At 41.8% G+C, this 13,901-nt stretch overlaps 1 protein-coding gene across 1 annotated transcript; it reads right to left on the reverse strand.

Moving 5' to 3' along the window:
• Positions 1 to 4,219: 4,219 nt before the first annotated feature.
• LOC129850437 (oocyte zinc finger protein XlCOF22-like) lies at positions 4,220 to 12,999 on the reverse strand. Its single transcript, XM_055916849.1, has 2 exons — positions 12,419 to 12,999; positions 4,220 to 7,393 (listed from the first exon to the last, which is right to left on the reverse strand). The coding sequence occupies exons 1-2, from the start codon at positions 12,759 to 12,761 to the stop codon at positions 6,153 to 6,155; spliced, it is 1,584 nt and encodes a 527-aa protein (XP_055772824.1). The 5' UTR covers positions 12,762 to 12,999; the 3' UTR covers positions 4,220 to 6,152.
• Positions 13,000 to 13,901: the final 902 nt, after the last annotated feature.

The raw sequence follows: 13,901 nt of genomic DNA on the forward strand, positions 1-13,901 counted from the left end.
ATTGGAACGCTTGATGTAATTAAATCAAACGTTTTACCATTGGAACACTTGATGTAATTAAATCAAACGTTTTACCATTGGAACGCTTGATGTAATTAAATCAAACGTTTTACCATTGGAACACTTGATGTAATTAAATCAAACGTTTTACCATTGGAACACTTGATGTAATTAAATCAAACGTTTTACCATTGGGACACTTGATGTAATTAAATCAAACGTTTTACCATTGGAACGCTTGATGTAATTAAATCAAACGTTTTACCATTGGGACGCTTGATGTAATTAAATCAAACGTTTTACCATTGGGAAGCTTGATGTAATTAAGTTTTTGTTCTTTTCGGATATAAAGAATACGCTGTATCAACAAAAAACGGATTGCAACTTGCAAAACATCAGACGGAGGCGCAACAACTTCCAACTTTGTTCGACATTTGAAGCTGCGCAAAGAACGGTAAGTCGTGGCTAATATAGCCAACAGCTATACAATATTTGTTTTTGCTAGTATAGCATGTAGGCTAACGTAACATTAAAGCAATGAGCCTCCACACAGTCAGTCAGTACGGGAACGTGAACATTGCACCCAAGAATGCGCTACAACTGGCTAGGCAGTTGTAGTCTATGTATTACTCATCTCATATGTATATACTGTATTCTATCCTATTCTACTGTATCTTAGTCTATGTATTACTCATCTCATATGTATATACTGTATTCTGTCCTATTCTACTGTATCTTAGTCTATGTATTACTCATCTCATGTGTATATACTGTATTCTATCCTATTCTACTGTATCTTAGTCTATGTATTACTCATCTCATATGTATATACTGTATTCTATCCTATTCTACTGTATCTTAGTCTATGTATTACTCATCTCATATGTATGTACTGTATTCTATCCTATTCTACTGTATCTTAGTCTATGTATTACTCATCTCATATGTATATACTGTATTCTGTCCTATTCTACTGTATCTGTCTATGTATTACTCATCTCATATGTATATACTGTATTCTATCCTACTCTACTGTATCTAAGTCTATGTATTACTCATCTCATACTGTATTCTATCTTATACTACTGTATCTTAGTCTATGTATTACTCATCTCATATGTATATACTGTATACTATCCTATTCTACTGTATCTTAGTCTATGTATTACTCATCTCATATGTATATACTGTATTCTGTCCTATTCTACTGTATCTGTCTATGTATTACTCATCTCATATGTATATACTGTATTCTATCCTACTCTACTGTATCTAAGTCTATGTATTACTCATCTCATACTGTATTCTATCTTATACTACTGTATCTTAGTCTATGTATTACTCATCTCATATGTATATACTGTATACTATCCTATTCTACTGTATCTTAGTCTATGTATTACTCATCTCATATGTATATACTGTATTCTATCCTATTCTACTGTATCTTAGTCTATGTATTACTAATCTCATATGTATATACTGTATTCTACCCTATACTATTGTATCAGTCTATGCCACTCTGACATCGCTCATCCATATATTCTTATTCCATTACTTAGATTTGTGTGTATTAGGTATTTGTTGTGAAATTGTGAGATATTACTGCACTGTTGGAGCTAGAAACACAAGCATTTCGCTACACCCGCAATAACATCTGTATGTGACAAATAACATTTGATTTATTATGAAGGTCACTTGTGTAAAATGTACTTTTCCCCACTCATCTTTTGACATTGCTTATGTATTTTTAGTGGCTTGGCTGCTTCCAGATTATGTCAAAGGCCCATCCTGGTAGATCTGAACCTAATGCAGCTTGGAGTGATCAGATGACAGAAGTCACATTTAGGTGCCAGGTGTAACTGAGGCCATAGATGCTCCATATCCATTACTTTGAGTGTTTTATAACGCGGCTTGGAGTGATGGTGGTGATTACCACTCCACCAGCAGAGCTGTGGGAGACCACCTCAAGCCCCCGGTAGAGCCGGGGGTGGTGTTTACCACTCCACCATCAGAGCTGTGGGAGACCACCTCAAGCCCCCGGTAGAGCCGGGGGTGGTGTTTACCACTCCACCATCAGAGCTGTGGGAGACCACCTCGAGCCCCCGGTAGAGCCGGGGGTGGTGTTTACCACTCCACCAGCAGAGCTGTGGGAGACCACCTCGAGCCCCCGGTAGAGCCGGGGGTGGTGTTTACCACTCCACCAGCAGAGCTGTGGGAGACCACCTCGAGCCCCCGGTAGAGCCGGGGGTGGTGTTTACCACTCCACCACGCCTTCAGCAGGCTGGAAATGTGGGATTGATCTGTTTGATCCATTTAATTGCTAGATTGTAGTTATTTCGCCACTATGGGCCTATTTATTGCCTTACCTCCGTACTCCATTTACACACACTGTATATATATATTTTGTGTTACTGACTGTACGTTTGTTTATGTGTAACTCTGTGTAAAACCTACACTCGATCCCTCCGATGTCAACAACTACAGACCAGTATCCCTTCTTTCTTTTCTCTCCAAAACTCTTGAACGTGCCGTCCTTGGCCAGCTCTCCTGCTATCTCTCTCAGAATGACCTTCTTGATCCAAATCAGTCAGGTTTCAAGACTAGTCATTCAACTGAGACTGCTCTTCTCTGTGTCACGGAGGCGCTCCGCACTGCTAAAGCTAACTCTCTCTCCTCTGCTCTCATCCTTCTAGACCTATCGGCTGCCTTTGATACTGTGAACCATCAGATCCTCCTCTCCACCCTCTCCGAGCTGGGCATCTCCGGCGCGGCCCACGCTTGGATTGCGTCCTACCTGACAGGTCGCTCCTACCAGGTGGCGTGGCGAGAATCTGTCTCCGCACCACGTGCTCTCACCACTGGTGTCCCCCAGGGCTCTGTTCTAGGCCCTCTCCTATTCTCGCTATACACCAAGTCACTTGGCTCTGTCATATCCTCACATGGTCTCTCCTATCATTGCTATGCAGACGACACACAATTAATCTTCTCCTTTCCCCCCTCTGATAACCAGGTGGTGAATCGCATCTCTGCATGTCTGGCAGACATATCAGTGTGGATGACGGATCACCACCTCAAGTTGAACCTCGGCAAGACGGAGCTGCTCTTCCTCCCGGGGAAGGACTGCCCGTTCCATGATCTCGCCATCACGGTTGACAACTCCATTGTGTCCTCCTCCCAGAGTGCTAAGAACCTTGGCGTGATCCTGGACAATACCCTGTCGTTCTCAACTAACATCAAGGCGGTGACCCGTTCCTGTAGGTTCATGCTCTACAACATTCGCAGAGTACGACCCTGCCTCACGCAGGAAGCGGCGCAGGTCCTAATCCAGGCACTTGTCATCTCCCGTCTGGATTACTGCAACTCGCTGTTAGCTGGGCTCCCTGCCTGTGCCATTAAACCCCTACAACTCATCCAGAACGCCGCAGCCCGTCTGGTGTTCAACTTTCCCAAGTTCTCTCACGTCACCCCGCTCCTCCGCTCTCTCCACTGGCTTCCAGTTGAAGCTCGCATCCGCTACAAGACCATGGTGCTTGCCTACGGAGCTGTGAGGGGAACGGCACCTCCGTACCTTCAGGCTCTGATCAGGCCCTACACCCAAACAAGGGCACTGCGTTCATCCACCTCTGGCCTGCTCGCCTCCCTACCTCTGAGGAAGTACAGTTCCCACTCAGCCCAGTCAAAACTGTTCGCTGCTCTGGCACCCCAATGGTGGAACAAACTCCCTCACGACGCCAGGTCAGCGGAGTCAATCACCACCTTCCGGAGACACCTGAAACCCCACCTCTTTAAGGAATACCTAGGATAGGATAAAGTAATCCTTCTAACCCCCCCCCCCCCTTAAAAGAGTTAGATGCACTGTTGTAAAGTGGCTGTTCCACTGGATGTCATAAGGTGAATGCACCAATTTGTAAGTCGCTCTGGATAAGAGCGTCTGCTAAATGACTTAAATGTAAATGTAAATGTGTTGTTTTTTTGTCGCACTGCTTTGCTTTATCTTGGCAGGTCGCAGTTGTAAATGAGAACTTGTTCTCAACTGGCCTACCTGGTTAAACTATCATTATGACATCATGGCCTACCTGGTTAAACTATCATTATGACATCATGGTCACCTGGTTAAACTATCATTATGACATCATGGCCACCTGGTTAAACTATCATTATGACATCATGGTCACCTGGTGAAATAAAGGTGAAATAAAAATAAAATGTTGTTGAAATCAAACCAAGCTTTATTTATACAGCACATTTCAGGCATGAATGGAACAGGAACAAGAAAAAAACAAATAAAAGACAATGAAAATAATCAAAAAGTTAGTACACAAACAGAAGAATAATGAACATTTTAAGGAAATTCCATTGATTAAAATATTTATTGGATGCAATAACCAACCCAAAATATTAGCTTGTTTTTTAGGAGGGTTCTGAAAGGCACTATAAGGGTGTCCACTGTAAATTGACTAGTAACAACAACTGGGACCTAAGCACATTTCAGACATGGATGCAACACAATGGCTTCTCAGAAAAAAAACAATGAAAAAAAAACAGAAATATTGAGGATAAAAAAACGAAGAACAACTGAAAGACTAATGAGCATTGCAAAGGAAATGCCATTGATTCAAATTTTAACAATATAATGCTACATCCAACCCAAAACATAACTTGTTTTTTAGGAGGGGCTCTGAAAGACACTACGGGGCATCGATTGAAAATTGACTGGTAACAACTGGGACCTAAAAGACACCCACCATGACACCCACTAAATCTGCCCAAGAAGAGGCAAACAAAAGAAAAACCCACACCAAACTTAAAGACAGGAAGCAAACCAAAAAGGTGGAGCAACTAAAGGTGTTGACTCTCCACATCTATCAAGACAACTGGAGCACTGGGCCAGACACTCTTAAATAGAACCTGGACCAGCTCAGGTGAAACACCTTCCCACTAACGAGATGGACAAGCCAGCACAGGTGTAACACATACAGACTAACGAGGTGACACCAATCAGTGCGTCCTACGTGCTAACGATCTAGACGTGCTAAAGTCCAACCTCAAAAAATAAAGGAGAGCCGCACACTAGCTCAGATGCAAAAATATTTAATTTACCAACGTTTCGACAGGCAAGCTGTCTTCATCAAGGTACAATCACAGACACTGCGGGTTGACTCGTTTATATATAGCGTCAAGACACACAGGTGTCTGTAATCATGGCCAAGAGTGGCCTAATATCATTGGTTAATTTCTCAAATATTAAAATGGCAGCATTTTTCTTTCTATAGAATCCTTAAACTCACTAGATTCTAGAACTCTACTTTTTATTTAACAACGACGGCCTAGGAACAGTGGGCCAATGTCAAAACACAGTTATAATGTGTCTAAATCAATAACCAATATGCAGAAACAGTTTGTGATATATTGAAAACCTAAACATAAAATGTACGATATACACAAACTGCCACAATAATCACATTACTTGTATTTTTTAAACAAGCTCCTTATTAACTGCACAAGCACCAAAAACGCTGTTGTTTTGACAAGTAGCAATAAATCACTGATATTAATTAGGGGGGAAATCAGGTTGTACGTGCTGTTGAAACTAACACAACAAAAAAACACATGGAAATGGGAGATATATTTTACCTCACTGATTAGTGGACAACCTGCAGAAGACAGTCAGCTACATATTGGAGTGATGCATTTAAATGTAGGGGTCGCTAAAGAAAGGAACACAACACTTATTTGTCATCACTCATCGATATCATGTTGAAATCAACTGTGTGACAGGAGGGAGATGAGGTTGCACGTCCTGTTAAAACTAACAGCTCAAAAACCACACAGAATCTGGGAGTAATGTGTACATCCCTGATTAGAGGACAATTTGTGGTAAACAACTAGCTACATTTTGAAGTGTTGCATTTTGATTCAAGTGGGTCACCAACGTGGTAAGTGTAACACAGCTCTTTTTGTGTTAGTCACTTTTTGTTAAATCACATAAATAGTACTCTTCCATTTCAGAGCCTGGATTTTCCCCCTGAGGCTAATATCCATATCATGTTGAAATTAATAGAACAGGGGACAAACATTTAGGGTTCTACATTGTGACATCATTAAAATACTCCTACAACATTCTACATTGTGACATCATTTTATTGATATCATGAAACAACTCCTTCATGTATTTTCTGATGTTTGATCAGACACCTTTTATTAGAGTATCTATTGTCACATTGATTACAGCTATAAGATTTCTCTCCTGTGTGTGTTCTCTGGTGAACTTTTAGATTGCCAGATTGAACAAAACTCTTCCCACATTGATCACAGCTATAACGTTTCTCTCCTGTGTGTGTTATCTGGTGTGAAGTCAGCTGGCCAGATGTAGCAAAACTCTTCCCACATTGATCACAGCTATATGGTTTCTCTCCCGTGTGTGTTCTCCGGTGTGATATCATGCCGCTTAGCTGAGTAAAACTCTTCCCACATTGATCACAGCTAAACGGTTTCTCTCCTGTGTGTGTTCTCTGGTGTCTAGTCAGAATGCTGGATGTATTAAAACTCTTCCCACATTGAGTACAGCTATAAAGTTTCTCTCCTGTGTGTGTTCTCTGGTGTGACATCAGGCTGCTTAGGCTAATAAAACTCTTCTCACATTCATGACAGCTATATGGTTTATCTCTTGTGTGTGTTCTCTGGTGTGATGTCAGGCTGCTTAGGTGAGTAAAACTCTTCCAACATTCATTACAGCTATACGGTTTCTCTCCTGAGTGTGTTCTCTGGTGTGATATCAGGTTGCTTAGCTGAGTAAAACTCTTACCGCATTGAGTACAGCTAAAAGGTTTCTCTCCTGTGTGTGTTCTCTGGTGCCTCTTCAGATAGCTAGATGTAAAAAAACTCTTCCCACACTGAGTACAACTATACGGTTTCTCTCCTGTGTGTGTTCTTTGGTGTACAATAAGATGGCTAGATGTATAAAAACTCTTCCCACATTCATCACAGCTATACGGTTGCTCTCGTTTCTCTCCTGTGTGTGTTCTCTGGTGTGATATCAGGGTGCTTAGCCGAGTAAAACTCTTCCCACATATACCACAGCTACAGATGTAAGATGTCTTTCCTGTGTGTGTTCTCTGGTGTGATATCAGGCTGGTTGAATGGGTAAAACTCTTCCCACATTGAGTACAGCTATAAGGTTTCTCCACTGTGTGGATTCTCTGATGAATTTTAATGCCTGCTGAGGAGGTGAATCTCTTCCCACCGTCAGAGCAGCAGCGAGGTTTCTTCCCTGTGGATCTCTGCAGGTGTTTCTTGAGGTGTTCTGATGTGGAGAGACTCTTCTCTGCCTTGTCAGCATCATGAGGTTGTTGAGGCTCCCCAGAAGACCCACGGTAGTCCCGTCTCTCTCCTGTGTGAACAACAAAGTCAGACAGATGGTTAAAGGCCCACAACAGCGGAAATCCACTGTAAAAAGTGATGCCAACAGCGTAGCCATGAAGTTGTACAACAATTGACGTCTGTAATGAATGTAATGATTATTTGACATTTGTCTTAAAATGAGCAAGAATAGTCATATTTTGTCTTGTTTTCACATTAGTAGTAACATCTAAGCTTGTAGACTTGAAATAAGTTATTCATGTTGTTGAAACTCTAAGCAGTGTGCCAGACGACTTTTGGTCTCCAATATAGGCTCCTTTCTGTGTTTAATAAAATTGCGGCACGAGGGCGATGCAAATGCAATTTGGTTGTAGAAACTCCTCCCAGCTTATGAGGAAACCGATAGTTATGGATGTAGTATATCTGCTAATGAGGAAACCACTAGTTATGGCTGTAGTATATCTGGTAATGAGGAAACCACTAGTTATGGACGTAGTATATCTGTGTAACGGATGTGAAATGGCTAGCTAGTTAGCGGGTGCGCGCTAGTAGCATTTCAATCAGTTACGTCACTTGCTCTGAGACATTAAGTAGGGTTGCCGTGGCTTTTGTGGAGCAATGGGTAACGCTGCTTCGTGGGTGACTGTTGTCGATGTGTGCAGAGGGTCCCTGGTTCGCGCCCGTGTCGGGGCGAGGGGACGACGTAAAATTATACTGTTACATTGATGCTGTTGACCCGGATCACTGGTTGCTGCGGAAAAGGAGGAGGTTGAAAGGGGGGTGAGTGTAACGGATGTGAAATGGCTAGCTAGTTAGCGGGTGCGCGCTAGTAGCATTTCAATCAGTTACGTCACTTGCTCTGAGACTTAAGTAGTGTTGCCCCTTGCTTTGCAAGGGCCGCGGCTTTTGTGGAGCGATGGGTAACGACGCTTCGTGGTTGACTGTTGTTGATGTGTGCAGAGGGTCCCAGGTTCGCGCCCGTGTCGGGGCGAGGGGACGGTTTAAAGTTATACTGTGACATTGATGCTGTTGACCCGGATCACTGGTTGCTGCGGAAAAGGAGGAGGTTGAAAGGGGGGTGAGTGTAACGGATGTGAAATGGCTAGCTAGTTAGCGGGTGCGCGCTAGTAGCATTTCAATCAGTTACGTCACTTGCTCTGAGACTTAAGTAGGGTTGCCGTGGCCTTTGTGGAGCGATGGGTAACGACCGTGCTTCGTGGGCAACCGTTGTTGATGTGTGCAGAGGGTCCCTGGTTCGCGCCCGTGTCGGGGCGAGGGGACGACGTAAAGTTAGATCCGTTACATCTGCCTGGAGCAAAAATGGTGAGCAAAGATTTTAGTTTTTCACAATGTATTCTGAATGTGAATGGGGGAAAACTCATGGGAGTAGCCTCCATTTCCAGGTTGCTTATGAGTACATTTCACACTACTTTGGATTATAATTGTAAGGATCGTTTGAATGTCCTGCTTAATATAATGTTTGTGTCATCATCGCAAATCAACCGCTTTGTATTTAAAAAACACTTCAACCAGTAAAATGCTCTTTGTCTAGCTTTTCCATCAACCTCACAATGAGGGTTTGTACACTGTTTGCCAAATTGGCCCATAACTTCACCTAACAACAAATATACCTGTAATGAACAAAGAAGCACTTTGGTTGTTATTGCATGACACACATAGTGTACTCTAGGACCCATAACAACAACATAGACCTACTCTAGGACCCATTACTTGACCTAACAAAAACATATACCTACTGTAGGACCCATAACTATAACATAGACCTACTGTAGAACCCATAACTTCACCTAACAATACCATAGACCTACTGTAGGACCCATAACTTCACCAAACAACAAATAATGGAAAATAGCTCTGTGTGTTGTACAATAGCCTATCCATCAAGGAACAGTTCTCTACACATTATGAGCTAAGTATCTCTGTGTGCAAACAGACTAACGAGACCCTACAGTAAATCAAGCAGACAATAACATTATAAACACCAATTTGTTAGGGATGTTGGATCCAACATGGAGCACGGCATAACTGTCTTTACCAGAGTAATGAATGAAGAAGCACTTTGGTTGTTGTTGCATGTCGTGATGTTTGTCATTTGACTGTCATTCAGAAAATGATTTCCTGGATCAGCTGATGATAGTTGAACATGTGACTGTAACAGCTACAGTATTAAGAATTATGTGTAATTATTGAAGAACCGCATTAATGACAGTATCAATTTGGGTATTGTCAATAAAGTTAAGGTGACTCTCGGTTAGAACCATTGGATTTAGCAAACTCTGAAATTATTTAGGATTTCTGTGCCCATGAAAACTGTTTTCCCAGTGTAACATAAGGAGCCACTAAATGTTACGTAGTTAGAGAGCATTTCAGAGATCTGAATACAAAAAAAACTGTCCGACAGCAAGATCCAGTATTTAAGTTGAAGTTCTACTGTTCTACTGTTCCCTGAAGGAGGGAAACTAGGTACAACATACTATTAAATACACGCCTCGCTGGAAGCTCCATCTTCCACAGGTGATGAGCGTGAGACTCAAATTTATTCCTTAAATTTAATTCAACGACCCAGGAAGTGGCGGGGCCAAACAGGTGTTGTAACTCGTTCCTAACTGGCACGAAGATCGGTAGAAATGGTCAGATAAATTGTCACTCTGAATGGAAATTGAAAAAGTTTGCCGATTTTACGGGAAACTTCAGGAGCATAACGTCAGAATTTAGGAAGGCCAGCAGCAGGTCGGTTGGTTATTTCCTTCTGGTTATATTGATCTCTGCCTTCTGGTTATATTGATCTCTGCCTTCTGGTTATATTGATCTCTGCCTTCTGGTTATATTGATCTCTGGCTCAGGTCATTTGCGTTAATTATTTAATCAAACGCTTGAAGCATAAGTTCAGTTCAAGTTCTATATAGTTCTATGTGTCTATATGGAAAAATACACGTCATAACATTTCAACCAATCAATTGGTAGAAAGAAAATATATATATATTTTTAAATCTGCGACACCCCAGGACAACATACATGCATTCAGACCCCTTCCCTTTTACCACATTTTGTTACAGCACAGCCTTATGGATTACATTTTTTTTAAATTATCAATCTTCAGACATAATGACATCAGAAAACCCCATAATGACATCACAATACCCCATAATGACATCACAATACCCCATAAAAGTGAGAGAAAAAGTTTAGAAATGCATGAATATCAGTAGGCTGTATCTCTCTAGGTCATGCCAGTAGGTTACAGTAGGTTGTATCTCTCTAGGTCATGCCAGTAGGTTACAGTAGGTTGTATCTCTATAGGTCATGCCAGTAGGTTACAGTAGGTTGTATCTCTATAGGTCATGCCAGTAGGTTACAGTAGGTTGTAACTCTCTAGGTCATGCCAGTAGGTTACAGTAGGTTGTATCTCTATAGGTCATGCCAGTAGGTTACAGTAGGTTGTATCTCTATAGGTCATGCCAGTAGACTACAGTAGGTTGTATCTCTATAGGTCATGCCAGTAGACTACAGTAGGTTGTATCTCTATAGGTCATGCCAGTAGGTTACAGTAGGTTGTATCTCTCGAGGTCATGCCAGTAGGTTACAGTAGGTTGTATCTCTCTAGGTCATGCCAGTAGGCTACAGTAGGTTGTATCTCTCTAGGTCATGCCAGTAGCTACAGTAGGTTGTATCTCTCTAGGTCATGCCAGTAGGTTACAGTAGGTTGTATCTCTCTAGGTCATGCCAGTAGGTTACAGTAGGATGTATCTCTCTAGGTCATGCCAGTAGGTTACAGTAGGTTGTATCTCTCTAGGTCATGCCAGTAGGCTACAGTAGGTTGTATCTCTATAGGTCATGCCAGTAGGTTACAGTAGGTTGTATCTCTATAGGTCATGCCAGTAGACTACAGTAGGATGTATCTCTCTAGGTCATGCCAGTAGGTTACAGTAGGTTGTATCTCTCTAGGTCATGCTAGTAGGCTACAGTTGGTTGTATCCAAGTAAAAAAATTATCAACCCAATGTGGAAAATGTTGAATTTGGTCAACAACAAAATGAATGGCTTATATGCTATGTGAAGTTTACTTGATCCAACAGAAGTTTCGTAATGTTTAAGTTGTTACGTGGACACGTGACATACCGACAACTTTGATAAAAAACACTATAGGAGTTGTCTCCAGATCGTTATGCATATTCATGCTAATAGCTTAGCATCTCTCTCCATTGAATACAGGCGGTGCATATTCATGCTAGTAGCTTAGCATCTCTCTCCATTGAATACAGGCGGTGTATATTCATGCTAATAGCTTAGCATCTCTCTCCATTGAATACAGGCGGTGCATATTCATGCTAATAGCTTAGCATCTCTCTCCATTGAATACAGGCTATGCATATTCATGCTAGTAGCTTAGCATCTCTCTTCATTGAATACAGGCGGTGCATATTCATGCTAATAGCTTAGCATCTCTCTCCATTGAATACAGGCGGTGCATATTCATGCTAGTAGCTTAGCATCTCTCTCCATTGAATACAGGCGGTGCATATTCATGCTAGTAGCTTAGCATCTCTCTCCATTGAATACAGGCGGTTGACGACAAAAACCCTCATAGAATATAAACAATAGATTACAATAATAAGATGTATCCACCAATCCAAAGAAAGGATAGGCGGGAGCTAGACAACCCGCAGTGCCGCTTTGTGGACAACAACTCCCCTTGTGAGGACGGCGAGAAATCTTGTCAGTATATCCATAATCTTTGTTGTAGCCAACACAACTCTCGCATGGCACTATTGGGAGACACGGTGTGCTGTAAATCATCACTACATTAAAATCACTACATACCGTGCCCCCAGTCTGCGGTCAGAAGATAGTTCCTTCTCAAATATATATGTTTAGTCACTTTTTGGAAACGGAACGGAGAAAACAAGGGGTAGCTTGCTCTCTACGTCGTCTGATTCTAGACATATAAGTCATTATCCTGGGCCCTCCGTTGAAGAGGTATTGACGAGCCAACTCCGAATATCCAAAGTTAAAAACGATTTTAAGGCGGTACTTACTGGTGTTAATCAGATCTCCTATCTCCTCTTCATCTTCCAATGTGACAGTAATCTCCCCTTCCTTCTTCACTTCAAAAACGGCATCCTCTTCTTTCTCTTCCTCCTCTTCTTTTACTGTAACCTCCTCTGCCTCTTTCACTCTGAACGCGTCTTCCTCTTCTTTCACTGTAACGTCTTTCTCTTCTTCTTTCACTGTAACAGCCTCACCCTCTACTTCTTGTTTTACTGTAACATCCTCTTCTTCCTTCTCCTCTTTCACGACAATGTTTAGCCCCAGAGCTTCTTTCGCCGTCCAGCAGACCGCCTCTTCTTTAACGAGAGGGGAGATGTTTAGTGAGCTCATGTTCAGGGATGTTAGCTAGCTAGCTATCATTAGCGACTAGGCTAGTGCTAACTTAACCAGTCAGCTACTATAGCTGACTAATACAAAATAACGTAATATTAAATAGGTTAACAACTAGATACGACCTAAGTGTGTCGAAAACACAGTAGCTAATATACACCGAAAGCGTGTAAATAGCTTGAATCTTTCGGCTATGTTGGCTAGCAAGCTACCGAGGTGGTTGACGAGCTGTTTATGAAGAACCGTCCACTAGATTATACGTCACGCTGGCAGCGTCGCCTGAAAGACGCACATCGCCGTCTGCTGACTGGAGGGGAAACGCAGTTGAGGATCATATTTTATTTTCAGACAAAGATTATTTTAAATGGATTTAATTAAATAATACTATTATATTGAGACATACAAAGACAGGAATGTGTTGATTGATTAGTGAGAATAAAACATGTTTACTACAGAACATTTAAGGCAGTTTCATTAAGTCAAAATACATCTAAATTAGCAGCTAGCTACTGTAGGTCCATACTGCTCCTACATGGTGTAACAATACATCATGTAGATGTATAATGAACAGACTAGGTCTATACTGCTCCTACATTGTGTAACAATACATCATGTAGATGTATATAATGAACAGATTAGGTCTATACTGCTCCTATGTTGAAACGTCTTTCTCTTCATCTTTCACGGTAACAGCCTCACCCTCTACTTGTTTTGGTATTGTAACAGGCTCCTCTTCCTCCTCTTTCACGAGAGCTTCTTTCTCCATCCAGCAGATATTATCTTCTTCAACAGGAACGGGGTTAAGTTTGAGACTGGAGACTGGAGGCATGTACTGGAGGCATGTACTGAAGTCGCTAAGCGGTATAATTCAAAGGAGTGTCACTTTATCAGCAGCACGTGATCAATGACGTCTGAAGAATAATTTCGTCGAACACCTGATTGGTTTGGTGTTGGGCTCGTTCGACATTGCAGCCGACAGTGCAGGTGGCTGCTGACTGACTAATTTACAAATCACCTTGCGTCATGAATAACTACTCATTATTATTTATAAATCAGTCAGCCAGTCACCGTTTACCCACAACGCAGCATGGATTTGATGCTCTCGAACACGGCCAGTGGTTTAGTATATGACATAATGGC

The sequence above is a fragment of the Salvelinus fontinalis genome, unplaced genomic scaffold (genome assembly GCF_029448725.1).
Source record: "Salvelinus fontinalis isolate EN_2023a unplaced genomic scaffold, ASM2944872v1 scaffold_2023, whole genome shotgun sequence".
NCBI lineage: Eukaryota > Metazoa > Chordata > Actinopteri > Salmoniformes > Salmonidae > Salvelinus > Salvelinus fontinalis.